Consider the following 17,290-nt stretch of genomic DNA (forward strand, 5'->3'; position numbering starts at 1 on the left):
AAAAAGTGGTGCAGACTTTTCTTCTTGAGGCTGCTAACTAATGACTCTGCCAAATTTGGAGCCAAGGATGCTTGAGAAATTCACCAGAGAAAGTCCCTCAAGTTGTGATCTGCAAATAAGACCCAACCATTAAAAAAAAATAAAAAAAATCCTGCATGTGGGAAGCCTGATCTTCTACTCCCAGCTATCATGCACAAGAAAGCATCTCTGGCACACAGCTGCTTAGGAAAAGAGTGAGATATGGAGGAGTCAGGTTCAAATCATCTTTCAGTCAGTTCTCTCAGCCTCCATTCTCCATCTCTAAAAATAGATCTGTTACCCACCGGACTAGATAGGTCCAAGGTTAAATACAGCAAGACCATGAACTAAGAATTTTGCACACAAAGTACTACTTAACAGAGACAGGTGATTGGTGGTCTGCAGGAGGCACCAAAAAACCCCCACAGCTATTCTGACACATGGGGCCCCAATGAAGACACAGAAGAAGAAAAAAGCTAACTATTTCAACTGTTCAGAAAAGCAACAATGAATCCATGTGTATACTGGATACACTTCATGGTATTATCTCAGGTGCATCCTGGTAAGGCAAAGAGCCACCTGTCTCCTGAGGGAGCAAACCTTGCAGGAACCATGTTCGGTTTCCCAGCTGCCTTCGGCTCAAGTCAATGATTTAACTCTAAAAGGTAAAGGACCCCTGACAGTTAAGTCCAGTTGCAAACGACTCTGGGGTTACAGCACTCATCTCGCTAATCTCACAGGCTGAGGGAGCCGACGTTTGTCCGCAGAGTTTTTCCAGGTCATGTGGCCAGCATGACTAAGCCACTTCTGGCGAAACCAGAGCAGCGCACGGGAAACGCCGTTTACCCTAGGCTCAGTGGTTTAGACCACAGCGCCACCCGCGTCTTAACTCTAGGGGGTGCCAAATTGGTGTGCTAAATTAGATTCAAACAAACGGTAAACACGAAACTGTTTTGTAGCATTTTAAATACAAACAAAAAAAGCATTTTAGTAATGGCATTTGTGGACTGCACTCCACCTCAACTGATGGATGCCATCCTAGGTTACAAGTATATACTTGCAAGGGCGAGAAAGGAAAATATAAACAGTAAGGTCGGGGGGGGGCGGAAATACAGACATAATTACGTTATTAAAAGTGGCCATTCTCTCCTCCCCTTTTTTTAAATAGGTGGTTGTAACAAAGTGCCATACTATGGGAGTGCAGAAAAAGCATCTAGTGCTCTCATGGCCTGGAGTGGTGATGTATAAGGGACCTATATCAGAATATACAGGGATGGGCTGAGCTAAGCAGATTTTGGGTGGCATATTTTGCTAGGGTGAACTTTACCCACTAAAGTCAGCAAAAGTTCATGTACAGCAAACAGTACAAAGTCACGTTTAATTTTGGCTGCCCGCAGCAAATGATTCACTGTCCCTGAGCAACAAGGCTCAGTGAAAGGAAACTGGGCAGCTATCGCGAAGGGAGAGTTCCCACAGAACACTATTAACATCCGTAAGACAGAAAGATGGCCAGCCTTTGCTCAAACCTGGTTTTGTATCGAAAAATGTTTCTGATGGCCATCGTTCTGGGCTTGGGCGGAACCTTCCATTTCGGATTCCAAGTCTCTATGATCAATTTTACTTCACCGTTCGTCAAGAAGTTCATCAACGATACCTGGCTGGAGAGATACAACGCTCCCATTAATGACCAGACCCTCATGCCCCTATGGTCATTCACTGTGTCTATCTTCAGCATTGGAGGACTGACAGGAGCCTGCCTCTCAGGGTATCTGTCTGCAAAATGTGGAAAAAAGAACTGCATGATATTTAACAGCTTCTTCATGTTAGTAGCTGCAGTGATCATGGGAACCAGCCGAATAGCAAAGTCCTTCGAAATGATTCTCCTTGGACGACTCCTGTATGGTTTTAATGCAGGTTTGGGCGTCTGTATCCAAGGTCAGTACCTAGCAGAAATTTCTCCTAAGGACCTCCGCGGCTTGACCAATGTCACTATTGCAGTTCTAGCAAACCTGGGGAGATTTCTTGGCCAATTGATGGGACTGGGTGAACTTTTAGGAACAGAGTCCCTGTGGCCTCTCCTGTTGGCCAGCAGCGGAGTCCTAGCGCTGCTGTTGCTCATCACAGTCCCATTCTTCCCTGAATCTCCGTCGTATCTTTTAATCCAGAAGGGAGATATGGAAGGCTGCTTGAAATCTCTGAAGCAGCTCTGGGGTGAAGGGGACCACACAGCAGAGGTGAATGATCTGTTGAAGGAGCAGGCAGCCACAAAAGAAGCAAAAATTATGAGCGTGCTGGAGCTTTTCAGAGATCGCTCCATGCGATGCCAGATATACCTGTTGATCATAGTGGCAGGTACGCTGCCAGCCAGTGGAGTCAGTGCCATCTACTTCTACTCTTTTGATGTGTTCCGTACAGCCGGGTTTAGTGAAGAACTCAGCCCCTACGTCACTCTAGGGATCGGGGCCTGTGAGCTCTGCTCAACCATTGTGTGCTGCTTCATCATTGAGCATGCGGGCAGACGGACACTGACGCTGTGGGGATACGGTCTCATGATAGTGGCCTTGGCACTCCTCACAACTGCTCTCTCCCTGCAAGACAGAACCTTCTGGATACCATATTGCAATGTTGCTCTCATCTTCCTCTACATCGTTCTCTATGGCGTGGGGCCTTCAGGAACAACGTTCCCCATCATAGCAGAACTCTTCACACAGTCATCCAGACCAGCTGCATTGGCCATTGGCACAACACTGCACTGGGTGGAATTGTACTTGATCGGGATGCTGTTCCCTTATTTAGTGAGTCATCTGGGCAACTTCTGCTTTCTTGTTTTCATGGGCATCGTGACAATCTCATGGGTTCTCCTCTTCCGGTTCCTTCCAGAGACAGAAGGCAGGTCGCTCATGGACATCCAGATGGAATTCAATCATTTAAAAATGGGAAAGAATACGCCTGAAGATCTTGAAAACGGTACAAAACTCTAGAAGGTCAGAAGGATGGGGATTGATGCTCTAACAGAATGGAATGTAGCAACTGGAGTGGATAGCAGAACTCAACAGGTCCATTATTTCCAAAGACTCTGCTTAAATCTGGGTTTCATTGAAGAATAATGTGGTACAGCCCTCTTCAGAATGTAAAATTCAAAAGCATGTAGGGAAATTTCAGTCTTGAATACACACACACACACACACACACTATTAAACCTCATACTTACTCACTTTTTAAGGCTGATACAGGGAGAAAACCCTAGATTTATTCTGTGAGTAAAATGAAAGACGGCCATTGCAGATTCTGCAAAGAAAATGGGGGGAACTGGCACCACATTTGAAAGAAATGTCTCAAAACAGAAAGCATCTGGAGTATTGTGACTGAAGTGAGCAATGAATCTTTTCAGCTTCAAGTAATAATGAACTCATTAACATACTTATGTGAGGTGTATCAAATCAAATATAGGTAACGTATATATCTCAGGATTTTCTCTTAAACACGTTATGCTATGAAACAGTCTAGGAATTGGTTAATAAATAAATAAAGATACCATGGATACTATATGCTAAACACCAGGAAGACAACAGAGTTGATTAGGAAAATATGGAGCCAGTTGGGAGATAGTAAAACTGACAAATGAAACTGCAGGAAGAATATAAGGATTATTTCAGCTGGGAGCAACTGTTAACTTGGGGCCAGTTTACCTGCAAGATCATGCCCGTTTGACCACTTCAATCTGTGGAACTAGCCCTGTTACAGCTGCCACATAATGCTCATTCCGTATAGGTAGGAAATTGATCTTTTAGTGTAACTTTGGAACTCTCTGCCTATTGACATCAGGCAGCCACCTTTGCTGCATACTTTTTGGCACCTGCTTAAAACCTTTTCGTTTACACAAGCTTATCCAGACATGTAAAGATGCTGACATGTTTCAGTCTTTTTAAGTGTTAATTTTAATTATCTTTAAATGTTTTTTAATTGTTTGCAACAGTTTTTTATTGATCATGTTAGGGTTCCAAGGGGTTGCTCGAGAGCAAGCAGGCAAATGCCTCCCTGCTCGGCTGTGAAGCCTTGCTTTTGATGCCAAAATAAACTTTATCTGTGCAGAGCGCCACTCTCCCGTGGCTGGCTCATTCACTGGCAGAAACCGTGAGTGGACGGTCCTTAAACCTTCCCCAGCAAAGCAGTTTCTTGATGCCCAGTCTGCGCCTCCCCTCCCGGCGCGAAAGCTTACTGCGCAAGGAGGGCGTGAGTAACGGAGGACCTCTCTCCTCCCCGCTTTGCCCAGGCAAGGTGTCCTGATACCGCCTCGCCTCCTCTGAGCCCTGGAGCTCCTCTCCACTGGAGGCGTGGTTACTCTCCTCCGCTGAGAAGGAGCTGCTTCCCATGATCTTTGGGGGCTCTCTGTAATCCATCCGGCTTTTCCCCTCTCCCCCCTGAGCCGATGGCAGTTCCCTGCCAAATCATTTTAATATTTCTTGTAAAACGCCAAGAGGATCAAGCCATATATAAATTTTGTTAAATGAAAATAAATTTCCAGATCCCTCAAAGAAACAACAAGGCATCTCACAAAGAGGAGAAAAGAATGGCTCACACAAAATGGAAAGCTATCCTCCTTTTGGCCATTCTCTTCAACATCCTTGGTGAGGCAGAGAAGCTGGTCCCCAATAGTTTAAGCAGCTGTCTCAAGCCATACAATTGATGAAGGTTCAATTTCCATGTCAGAATTCTACGTTGTACAGGATTTGGCGGTTATTTTAGGCCACTTGTCTCAGTTACTCATAACAAAGCGACTCCACTGAGGTTCAAGTTGTATTATGAAGGGAAGTTGGTATACCAAAAGAAAGAGAGACTAAGGAAGCAGCTTTTGGAATTAGTCAAGCAAACAGCAAATGGAAAGTTGCAGGGGCCGACCCCCAATTGTAATCCGGTTATTCAGGCTTGCTTGTAACTAGAAACCTTGAATATGGTTCATTTTTGCAAGATTACAGCTTGTTGAACAACCAAGAGATTGAGGATCTGTGTCCAAGGCAAAGTCCACACTGGCCATGACTCAAGCACTCCAATACACTAATATCAAAGCACCCACTGAGGGTTTGTACCATAGCTGTAATTCATCATTTAAGATGTGGGGCCTGCATGAAAATATCAGTGTGTTCTCCATTCAGATGGGATGGCCTTTCCTCACCAGTATTTCTTCCTGAATACTTTTTGAAGATTTTCTATTACAGGCATCCCCAACCTGCGGCCCTCCAGATGTTTTGGCCTACAACTCCCATGATCCCTAGCTAACAGGACCAGTGGTCAGGGATGATGGGAACCATAGTCCAAAACATCTGGAGGGCCGAAGGTTGGGGATGCCTGTTCTATTACTTGAGGTTTCTCCAAACCAGCTGATATTTCCTGCTCTTGTGCATAGTTTTTGGCTATATGAGGCCCTAGAGGGTGACCTTAGTATCTTAATTTTATTTGTGATTAGTAATCAAAGCAAAAAAAAAGTCCATCATGCTAATGCCCCCCTCCCAGCACACCATTAGTATTTGACCTGAAATATTTGAGGAGAAAAAATAAAGAACATTTAGTGTGGTTTAAATGTTATATTATGTAGAATTTTGTATTAGAATACAGGTAAAAATTTGAAGAGGATAGTATGTGCTTTCCTTACATTATTAAAATAAATTTGGCATCCATTTGTTTGTACATATGGAACAGAACATTTTCTACAGGTAGCAAAGCTCTGCCTCACATCACAGCCACCCAATGCCACAATTTCTTTTTAAAAAAACATCAGGTTTTGATTCTTTCTAATTTGATCCTCATTCAGGGTTGGGCATTTGACCTTTCAAAAAAGGGCTGGTCAACTAACTGATCAAATATAGTCAAATATTAGTCAAGTATTTTAAAGCATTTTGGAACCAAAGACATATACTTTTATTCAACGCTATACAAGAGTAATTTTACTTAATTTTATCCACTATGATTTTTATCATGATTATGTAATATATATGATATGATATAAAAGGTCTACTACATAACGCCGACTAGATAAAGTAATTGGTTGCCTGTAACCATGAAATAATGAAAGTGGCTTACAACTGTAACAAATTATAAAATCAATGTTAAGCAAAGTTCCTCTTTTTGCCTGGAGAAACCTGCTGATCTATGATTCTCCTCATATCAATAGCCTTCTGGAGGAGAGGTTCCTTAGAGATTCTGCACAGGGGTCTGTTTAAAGATCAAAATATACACACTTTTCCAATGGACTTCAAACGTGCTATAGCACTTCACACTAATGGCCAATCAGTATCAACATCTCTAATAATTATAATAATTATAATTTTATTATTTATACTCCACCCATCTGGCTGGGTTTCCCTAGCCACTCTGGGTTGTTCACAGCACATATAAAAACATAGTAAAACGTCAAACATTAAAAACTTCCCGAAACAGAAATGCCTTCAGATGTCTTCGGAAAGTTGTGTGGTTCTTTATCTCCTTGACATGTGATGGGAGGGCATTCCACAGGGAGGGAACGCTAGTGAAAGCAATTCTGCTTAAGGAAATACAAGAGCACCATGTGTGACAACTCAGTCACACATGCAGATCTTTGCTGGATGCTGCAAGCCTTGAGCAAGGAAAGACTGCACCTGAACCAGTTTACTTTGGCACGAACGTTAACAGGCAGCCTGCCACTTCAGAAGGATACGGGCTGAACAAAAGGCAATAACAAAAGGAAAACAACTTTTCTTTAAAAAAAAAACAAACCCACATGTTGTAGCACAGTTAGCATCAGATATTAATTACACAACTATGTCTTGCAGAGTGAAACACACACACCTCTCAGCAGCGACAGGATCTTCCCCCAGAGTCCTCCATTGCCATCTATTATGCACCTTGTTCCAAAGTCCAGCCATTGATTTGTTCATTAACAGACCTCAATGGTGCTTTTAGTGATTCTGCAATGTGTACCGTTTCAAAGGAGAACTCCCCACTTCCTGGAACTCTCTCACCGCCAAAGTAAGTTCACAATCAAGAAGAAAACCTCAAGCGATTTGAGCAAAGCCAAGGCCAGGTAATGCTAATCAGCAACTTTTCATTCCAGACAACAAATGTCCTGGAAAATTAAGTCGTACAAGGGTAGAAGCTCTCAGAAACCTTAGCTTATACAGACTGCACAGACAGAACCGTTTCCTCTTTGATAATATCTCCTGTATCTTGGGTGCCCTCGTTCTGTCCCCACCGAGGTATTGTTTGCAGTGCTGGAGGGCAAGGGCTAGTGGGCTTCAGTAGGAGACTGGCGCCCAGAACTTCTGGCTCTCAGAACCGTGCTGTGCATTAAGGAGCGGGCTGGAGGGAAACCTGCCAACTGTCTAAGATCTCTTTGTTAGTCAGAAAAGAAAAGCCAGATGACGGGCAGCAACAAAAAAGGAATGCCTTGCTTACAGGCGAGATGCTCATCAGCTGTCCTACTTTCTCAAATGAAACCAGAAGTGTGCCTCTGGGTGCTTATGGGTTAACACCTGAGAGGGAGACCAAGGCACACAGACGCAGTTTGCAGAGGCAGACTTGGCTCTGCTGCTGACACACATACCTTCTCTCTTGCAGAGAACAGCTGGCTTTCAGAAAACGGGGGTTAGGGAAATTTAGAGCCAGTGTGGTGTAGTGGTTAAGAGCGGTAGTCTCGTAATCTGGGGAACCGGGTTCGCGTCTCCACTCCTCCACATGCAGCTGCTGGGTGACCTTGGGCCAGTCACACTTCTCTGAAGTCTCTCAGCCCCACTCACCTCACAGAGTGTTTGTTGTGGGGGAGGAAGGGAAAGGAGAATGTTAGCCGCTTTGAGACTCCTGAAGGGGAGTGAAAGGCGGGATATCAAATCCAAACTCTTCTTCTTCTAGAGGAAACATCATGGGACGCGAGTGGCGCTGTGGGTTAAACCACAGAGCCTAGGACTTGCCGATCAGAAGGTCAGCGGTTCAAATCCCTGCAACGGGGTGAGCTCCCGTTGCTCGGTCCCTGCTCCTGCCAACCTAGCAGTTCAAAAGCACGTCAAAGTGCAAGTAGATAAATCGGTACCACTGCGGCGGGAAGGTAAACGGCGTTTCCGTGCGCTGCTCTGGTTCTCCAGAAGCGGCTTAGTCATGCTGGCCACATGACCCGGAAGCTGTACGCCGGCTCCCTCGGCCAATAAAGCGAGATGAGCGCCGTAACCCCAGAGTCAGCCACAACTGGACCTAATGGTCAGGGGTCCTTTTTATCACACTGCAAACCTGCAATGCTTAAAGTTTCAGCCAAAAGGTCTAAAGATCACTTCTACTTTCAAAGAGGTGGCTGCTTGTGCCAAACTCTCATACCTTAACTAGAGGTGCGGTGCCAAGGCCTTTGCTAAATCCTCAGAGTGGTTAAGATTCCAGCCTGCAGCTAGAATGTCACATGAGTTAAAACCTCAGGAGGATTAACACTTAACTCTTCACTGTTCTTGTTCAGCCTCGTTTCCTCTCACACAAGGCAGATTTGCGCATCTATTCCACTGCACAGACCATTGCTTATACTGACCTCTCACTGATCGGCCACACTGATTACCAAGCAGCTGGCAAGAATGCCACTTGAAGGCGATTGGATGGGCTGAACCAAGAAAGTGGTGGGGGTGGATGCGAGAGAAACAAGATGCAGGGTATGGTCTGAGGACACATGAGACAGCCACATTGCGGAACAGGTCAGAGTCCGCTCAGTACCTGGATGGCTGAGTCCCATGATCAAAGGAAGATGGGATATAAATATACGAAACACACAAGCCAAAATGTCAGGTAACTGAAATTGGCCCAAATTTGCACTGATCCACAGTAACAACTCCATTACTTAATTCCTTAATGTCTGACTATCGTTCAAAAGCATGCACATCTCTTAGGCTTGGAGCAGTAATTAACTGTTGACCTAATTTGATTGCAAATACTCCATGAAATCATTATGGTAATGATGGCTGAAGAATTAGGCTGATGCCAACCTTAGCACACTTGCATTAAAAAATGTGGCTTATTTTTGAACAACTGCTGTTACTTCACTTTATTCCTGTTTTAGTTTCATTTTTTTAAAAACTGTAGACCAACCTTAGTGTTCCAGAAATATATGCCAAGGAGAACAAAATTTTTCACATTAATAGAAACTTGTCTAACATCATTAGTGCTGCAATATTTCATTACCATCTTTAAAAAGCTAACCATTACAAAGCAATGACATTAATCAGTTTTTGTAATTAACATAAATATGAAGTAAAGAGCAAAAATGCTTGACCATTACTTATTAGTACTTGACCAATTAACCAAATTTATTTTGGTTAGAGCAGCTCTTCAGCTGTCCTATGGCAGAACAATACAAAAGGAACCAAGTTTAAAACAAAAATAACCATAGCCACAGCAGACTGTATTTGAATTGCTGGTATCACAGAATTTCTAAAAATTTAGAGAATGTTAAGTGTGTGACAGGGACGCGGGCGGCGCTGTGGGTTAAACCACAGAGCCTAGGACTTGCTGATCAGAAGGTCGGTGGTTCGAATCCCTGCAACGGGGTGAGCTCCCGTCGCTCGGTCCCTGCTCCTGCCAACCTAGCAGTTTGAAAGCATGTCAAATTGCAAGTAGATAAATAGGTACCGCTCCGGCGGGAAGGTAAACGGCATTTCCGTGCGCTGCTCTGGTTTGCCAGAAGCGGCTTAGTCATGCTGGCCACATGACCCGGAAGCTGTATGCCGGCTCCCTCAGCCAATAAAGCGAGATGAGCGCCACAGCCCCAGTCAGCCACGACTGGACCTAATGGTCAGGGGTCCCTTTACCTTTACTTAAGGGTGCGATGCACCAGATTTGAGGCTTCAGTAGTTTTCAACCTACAACGGCTGTTGACCCATCTGAGTGCAATTCAGAGCCCTGGTTCTTTGACTATACCCTCAATACATCAAGGCCCATCTTCTCCAACACAAGCCTGCCTGCGGACTGAGATCGTTGACAGCCATTCTCTGGATGGCCCAACCTCTGATGTTAGCTGGATGGCACAGGGGAGGGACCTTTCTCAGGTGGGTGCCCCCATCTTTGGAAAGCTCTCCCCGAGTAGTCTTTTCAGTGATAGGTAAATAACCTTACATTTTTAAAAGTCTGAGAATGTAATCTGATTTTATTTTATTCTACCATTGTGATGCTCTTGTTTTATGGCCTCTGCTGTTTGAATATGTTTGATTCATTATTTTGATAAGCTATATTGCTGCTTCATTTGTTCTAATAGTTATTCATAAAGATAATGCTACTGAAGGGAACGATATAACTTTCTAAAAGCTTTTTTTTATAGCTAGCTAACCATACCTTCCCTTCTGCACATAATACTGTAAATCTAATAGTACTCTTATTTTTCTTTCCTATAAATGGTCTTGCAGTTGACTTTGACTGGGAATAAAGTTTAACCTTTAAATCGTGATACACATTGTCACTGGCTCATACCAGATTAAAAGCAGAGTTCACAGCTCTATTCCTAGCATGAACCAAGACTTCAGCAAAACTGCAACCTTTGCCCTATGTCTCTAACACTAAATTCTGACAGAGCAGCGAGTGACTCCAACAATGGTGACTTCCCCCAGCCAAAAGATCCGAAGTGACAGTGAAACTCAGAAATCTTACAAACCTGACTACTGTAGAAACCTGTTAACTGCAAAGAAGGCCTTATGTCTACACTATTAACACACCCCATGTATTTTCCTAGAGATATACAAAAGGTAAAATGAGATGGATTAAGAGATACTCAATAAAGGCACTCCGTACAAAACTAAACAAGCTTTTAGCCTTTGATAAATTGGGTTAAATTGGTATTGATTGATTTGATTTCAATTTCAATGCGTCTACTCTGAGTATAACAACATAGCTGGATACCACTAATCAATTTTTCTTGATTTCCTAATGTGCTTTCAAATATGCGTCAGTGAAGACAGCCATATCACTTACAGGCAATAACTCAAAGGTAAACTTCCTTTTTTTAATAATATATTTATTAAAGTTTAGGAATTTATATAAAACAGAATAAACAGAACAATAAAAACAAAAACAATAACAATACATACAATCCAAAAAAGAAAGAACACACATACAAAACAGGTATAGTTTCCATCCCTTATATTCATAAAACTTACTTTCCCGACCTCCTCCTCCCTTTCTGTATTCCATTCTCTAATTAAGTCAATTCAGCAAATCCTTTCCCTAATTTCTATGTACTTTTTAACCTTTCTTTTCTTAATCATATAATCATTACAGCTTTTAACTCCTTAATTTCTGAATCAACATCGTTCTAGCTCAAAGGTAAACTTCCAAAGCCCAATAAATGTATTGTGTCTTAGATTTTAGGTCGCATTCCCTCTTCACCACAGCTAGGTGTACTACAGGATCTACTCTTATGATGGATGGGTTTGTACTTCTGCTATAGCAGCTGAATATTAAGCAGTATTTAAAGAAGGAATCAATGGTAGTAATTCTGAGCACCCCAGGACAGAGCTTAGCTGTATAGATCACCCTTCCTCAAGCTGATATGTTCCAGATGTTTTGGCCTACAATTCCCATCAGCCCCAGCCAGTTCCATACTAGGTTATGGAAGGCTATGTATGGAATCCTTATCAAATAAAGCTCTATGTTTCTTACCCTTATCCCACACTCAAAAGGTGTACAGGATAGCCATTTGGAGCTATCTTTGGAGAAAGAAGTGAGTGCATGTGGGATAATTGCAAGAAAGGCTTAACACGGAAGCAAAGTTTTATACAGAAATCAGATCAGATTCGAGTACCCCAAGAAAGAATTATTAGGCATGAGCACTCTTTTGCTTTCACAGAAATGGCTCTTTATGACAGCACTGAAGGAAGCCACTTGCCCACTGACAGAGTAAGGCATTGTGTATCGTGCAAAGCAACTATGATACCCACACCAACCACGTAAAGCTGTCCTGTAGACACAAGGTAGACACAAGCAGGTAAATTGGTAGAAACATTTGCAAATCCCAAGGCCAACCTAAAAACCTGCAATTCTTCAAATGGAAAACCCAAATAGCACTCTGCTCCTAATTGCCACTGGACCCAATCCACCAGGATGCTCTCCTTTGCAAGCCTCATGGAAAGGAACAGGAGGATTACACAGGAACAGAATAATACTCATGCAAAGTTGCTTATTTGTGGTGGATTGCGCTGTTTGGGCCAGATGAACCCATTTCCCAATTCCATCACCTTTAATGGTACCCAAAGATTTGTTGCCCGAGGTGACTGCCTCATTTTTCTACTTCCAGTATGTGAATCATTATGGTGTCCTTATCACACACAAGGTGCTGATGAGCTTTAAACAACTCTGCTGTTAATTTCAATTATCTGTTACCACTGTTTTCAAACTGCTTTTATTATTTTAATATTTACTGTAAACTGCTTAGAGGTTTTACTACAATCAAGTAAAAATTTTGTTAAACGGACTAAATAAAGAAATCAGAAATTCCACTTCTTATCCAAGTAAAAATGAGAAGGAACTCTTGGGGTAGAAATGCTCCGTTCTACAGATAGTGGTGACACTTGCTCATTTATAACATACCGTATTTTTTGCTCTATAAGACTCACTTTTCCCCTCCTAAAAAGTAAGGGGAAATGTATGTGCGTCTTATGGAGCGAATGCAGGCTGCGCAGCTATCCCAAAAGCCAGAACAGCAAGAGGGATCGCTGCTTTCACTGCGCAGCGATCCCTCTTGCTGTTCTGGCTTCTGAGATTCAGAATATTTTTTTTCTTGTTTTCCTCCTCCAAAAACTAGGTGTGTCTTGTGTTCGGGCTGTTAGACCCTGTCAAGAACAAGAGCACACCTCGGAACTGGCAGAACTCTAGCCAAAGACAAGCCCGTCCAGCATGGTATGGCTCCAATCAAGACAGTTCTGCTTGGTACAGAGAGCTGAATAGCAGTTCACTCACCATCCAGTCTGGCATATGGAAAGCTGAGGCACCTGCATGGTTGTCCCACTTCTCCATCACAGACACTTTGTGAGGCTTGGATTTGCGGCTGCCACAGGAAGAAGACTTTGATTTGGTTCTATGAGGTTCCCGGTTGTGCGAAAGGTTATGCAATAATCTGCAGGTGCTGCAACTCCTTCCCAAGACAGTGCTGTCTCTTCCCAAGCAGTCAACAGAACATCTGGTTCTTCAAGAAATTGGATTTTGCCACAAGTCCTGGTCAGGCAAAGACTCTAAATCCTGTCTCTCATGTTTAGGCTTTCCAGCAGACACTTCCAAGACACCACTCTCAGGGCTGACTCTTAGGTCAGACTGTGAGACAGGCAGCCTCAGTGTTGTGTGAATGCGACCATCTACCACCTGCCTATGTATATCCAACAGATGACGTCACCCAGACAGCCGATAGCAGGGATCAATAAAGCTCAAGGTCAAGGAGGCCCTCTTTTACATGCACTGCAAAATAAACGTCTTCTCACATGTAGCTTTGGTACTTGATAGCATTAAAAGTTCATGGAACTGAAGCAAAAGGGCCCAGTAGGATTTCCAGCTGCCAAGCAAGTGCACCTGGCAAAAGACCAGTGAGGCAGCATTTAAAATTAACTTCTGAAAGCTTTGACTTTTGGGAGAACTGCAAGGCTATTGTTCTCAGCAATTATTTGCACAGCCATCCGCTTGCCTGCAACTCCCTCTGTTGGACAGTGGCAGGGCATGCAAAATCATGCACGCACACACACACTTATCCAAAGAGGTCACAAAGTGAGTGTGCCCAGGAACAGACTGTGGGATCTGCATCTGTTAGCCTTCTGCTGTTCCCCAAGAATCACAAACACCTCAGAACATCTCTTTCCAGGCTTCCCAAGTCAACACTGTGTAAGATTAACAGCACAGGTCATGTAAGTGCTCCTCACCAAAAGAGAAGTCGTTCTGTAAGGCTTTCAGAGCACCAAAAAGCAGAGTGCAATGAAATGTACACATTGTCAGTATTAAGTGGACAGGAATAAATGTCCTTAAGTGGCACTTGGAGTTTGCAGCAAGCAGCTTTAACTCACATATTATTTCAGTTGCAGATTAATTTCCATTTCAGTTTTGACAGGCTTATTACCGTATTTTTGCTCTATAAGACGCACCAGACCACAAGACGCAGCTAGTTTTTGGAGGAGAAAAACAAGAAAAAAAATATTCTGAATCTCAGAAGCCAGAACAGCAAGAGGGATCGCTGCGCAGTGAAAGCAGCGATCCCTCTTGCTGTTCTGGCTTCTGGGATAGCTGCGCAGCCTGCATTCGCTCCATAAGACGCACACACATTTCCCCTTAGTTTTTAGGAGGGAAAAAGTGAGTCTTATAGAGCAAAAAATACAGTACTTTTATTAGCAACCATTTCCAAACCTAAAGGTGCAAGTTTCACTTTTAAAAATCTAAGCACTCAACTCTCAAGGCCATGAATGACACTTGTCTCCAGCACTTAAAAAATGGAAGATTTGATTAAAGAGGAAAGGTGCATGCATGATCCTGACATCACACAGACTGTGGAGGAGGGCTTTGGAGGTGTAGTGTTAAGCCCCCAGGACACACACACCCAATAGCAGTTTAGACAAACCAATATTTTTATAATTGCTTGTCAAAATTGTAGTCAAAGATTAGGTCCCACACCATTTAAAAACCACTTTGAGCTCCGGTGAAGGAAAGAAGAGACAGAAATGCTTCACATACATAAAGCAGCAAATTTGCTTCCTCAACTCATTTTATTCTCATGTACACGATAGCAAGTCCTGTCTAAAATGTACTATCTTATTTGTCAACTAAAACAAGTGACGAAGGCCAGAAATATTATCTGTGCTCAATTCGGGTAGGAAAATGTCACCATTAATTCTGCCTGTCTGACACGAGCCACATGACGCTTGGATGAAAATAACTATCCAGCCATCACTTCTTTAAAACTATCAGAATATTCTCTGCTTCCTATGGCCCATATTATAAGACTCCTGAAAAAGTAGATCCTGAAAGTCATTGGGTGGCAAAGTTTCGCCATAAAACAAAACATTCACTGAAGAACCTTAAAAACACAGCAGGCTTGCAAAGCTCTCGGCAATCCAGAAAAAGGTCACCTAGTAAGAAACAGGAGGATCAGGCCCTGTCTTAAGCTGGGCGGGTGTTAAGACAGAAGTTGTAGGAAGGAGGGGCAGATTTTCTTTCAGAAATGGAAAATGGATAAAAAATACCCTGACAACTGCAGCCAATGCCCTCTGGTGTGGGCTGGCAGGGGAATCAGAGCAGCTCCAAGAGTCTGTATCACATGCTGAAGGTCAAAGTTCATTTGAATGTAAGCTTGATGTAAGCCCTTGATGACTACAGTCCCACTTCAACAGATGCACAGTGAGATTCTCAGCTGTCAGGTGTACAGGGATGCCTTTCTGGGGTCAGAGTGAGGTCAGAGTGGGAAAGAAGTGCAAAGAACGACTGACAGTGATAATTATGTAATGCAGACACTGCTAATTAGGTTTCAAATAGCCCATACTGGTCAAGAGGGGAGTTATAAAACAGGATTTGATTTATTGGGTCTTTAGGCACTGTAATGCTCAGCATTGACACTAGAGGGAGATGTGAATCCAAAAACCACCTTGCAGGCTCAAATCCAGATGACTGTGAAAAAAAATTAAGAATGGAAGTGGAAGAGGGCAAAGCAATGGAACATAAATCAACACCTCTTGGTGAGAACTTAGAACAGCCAGCAATTGCTGAGACGGATCGCTACAAGCTTTATTAGTTTTAGTGTGCTTAATCAGTCTGAGTCAAGGCTTTTATGAGCACAGCTGTGGTCAGGAAGAGATTTATCGCAAGCAGGTATGCCTTAATGAGAGCTGAGAACAAATATTAAGAGAAGTTCAAAGCATGGGAGGCACATGACAAGTGAGGCCCCACATTAAGTAGCCAGTGCTGTCCAAGATTCAGAATACACCAGTTTAAAATCTCACAGGTGTCACTGGCCTCTCGCGCAAGTTTCTGAACGTTTTTAATCTTTCTCACGAGTGAACTGAAATTATTCCCACAAAGGAGCACAAACTGAGGTGGCAAGGCTGGAATAGGAAGTATCTGTAATTGGGATGCCACATTCCTGCAGGCTCCTGTTTAAAGTAGACCTGTCTTACAAAACAACAATAACACCCACATGAATTATCACTTCCATTTATTCTGTGTTTTGCTCCTCAGGTACGAAGAACTTCCCATCCAACCCTCAGAGGTTCAGTTCCCATCTATAAAAAGTGACCAGGGATGCGGGTGGCGCTGTGGTCTAAACCACTGAGCCTCTTGGCCTTGCTTTTCGGAAGGTTGGTGGTTCAAATCCCTGTGACAGGGTGAGCTCCAGTTGCTCTGTCCCAGCTCCTGCCAACCTAGCAGTTTGAAAGCATGCCAGTGCAAGTAGATAAATAGGTACTGCTGTGGCGGGAAGGTAAACAGTGTTTCTGTGAGATCTGGCAATCGTCACAGTCCTCCGGGAGCCAGTAGCGGTTTAGTCCTGCTGGCCACATGACCCAGAAAACTGTCTATGGACAAACACCGGCTCCCTCGGCCTGAAAGCAAGATGAGGGCCGCAACCCCATAGTCGCCTTTGACTGGACTTAACCGTCCAGCGGTCCTTTGCCTTTTTTAATAATAAAAAGTGACCCATTTCAAAACACTGCAAGGTCAAGTGAGACAGTGGAACAGGGAAGGGTGAAAAACCCTCTTCATCCAAGGACTGAATTCACTTCCAGGGGCCAAAGGCAAAAGTGAGCAGTGCAACAAATGTGAGTTTTACCTTTCTACGGTGTGCTAGTTTCTACCTACACTCACACACCCCTCTATTCTCCATCCAGGCAAGCAAGAAACATTATTGCACAAGAGCGTTCCTTCAGCAGGGAAGCGGCAGGGAATATCAAACAATACTCTTTGAATTGTCACGCCAGATTGAAAGATGATCAGGAGGGGCAGTCAAGTACTTAGAGCGTGTAACTGGCATACACGAAGCCTTCTTCAGGCGTGACTCATTAAAGCTCTTACTCATGCCTTTTTCTCATATAAAAGCCCAAGCCACCCCCGTGCCATATGTTTGATCAAACTGACAACCTTTTGCCATTTCTACTCCGTTTTTTCCCGACGGCTAGGAGTTCAGCAATCAAGAGGGACTTCAGCATCCTGCACAGCTTATTGCGCCTCTCTCCACTGCATGACTAGCAATTTAGCTAAGCAAATGAAGGAAGCCGGCTATTTGAATGAAGGATGAAGGTGAGCAGCAGTCTGGCGCCTTGCA

The 17,290-nt window shown here is 43.5% G+C and overlaps 2 protein-coding genes and 1 long non-coding RNA gene across 5 annotated transcripts in view; 2 read left to right on the top strand and 1 right to left on the bottom strand.

Annotated features, from left to right (window-relative positions):
- LOC310743171 overlaps nt 1-17,290 on the top strand; it is a 194,536-nt gene that overhangs the window by 65,819 nt on the left and 111,427 nt on the right. The gene's annotated exons all lie outside the window — the stretch shown is intronic.
- Nucleotides 1-17,290, bottom strand: part of AHCYL2 (adenosylhomocysteinase like 2) — a 103,294-nt gene that overhangs the window by 52,502 nt on the left and 33,502 nt on the right. The window lies entirely within an intron of this gene.
- Nucleotides 1,402-17,166, top strand: LOC310742980 (solute carrier family 2, facilitated glucose transporter member 11-like). Of its 2 annotated transcripts, none has more exons than XM_083572980.1 (2): nt 1,402-3,002; nt 17,145-17,166. In XM_083572980.1, the coding sequence occupies exon 1, from the start codon at nt 1,524-1,526 to the stop codon at nt 2,997-2,999; it is 1,476 nt and encodes a 491-aa protein (XP_083429106.1). In that variant the 5' UTR covers nt 1,402-1,523; the 3' UTR covers nt 3,000-3,002; nt 17,145-17,166. The 2 variants fall into 2 exon arrangements, with proteins under 2 accessions (XP_083429106.1, XP_083429105.1); XM_083572979.1 differs by lacking the exon at nt 17,145-17,166 and adding an exon at nt 13,260-13,827.

The sequence above is a fragment of the Podarcis filfolensis genome, assembly GCF_964270895.1.
Source record: "Podarcis filfolensis genome assembly, chromosome: 10".
NCBI classification, from domain to species: domain Eukaryota; kingdom Metazoa; phylum Chordata; class Lepidosauria; order Squamata; family Lacertidae; genus Podarcis; species Podarcis filfolensis.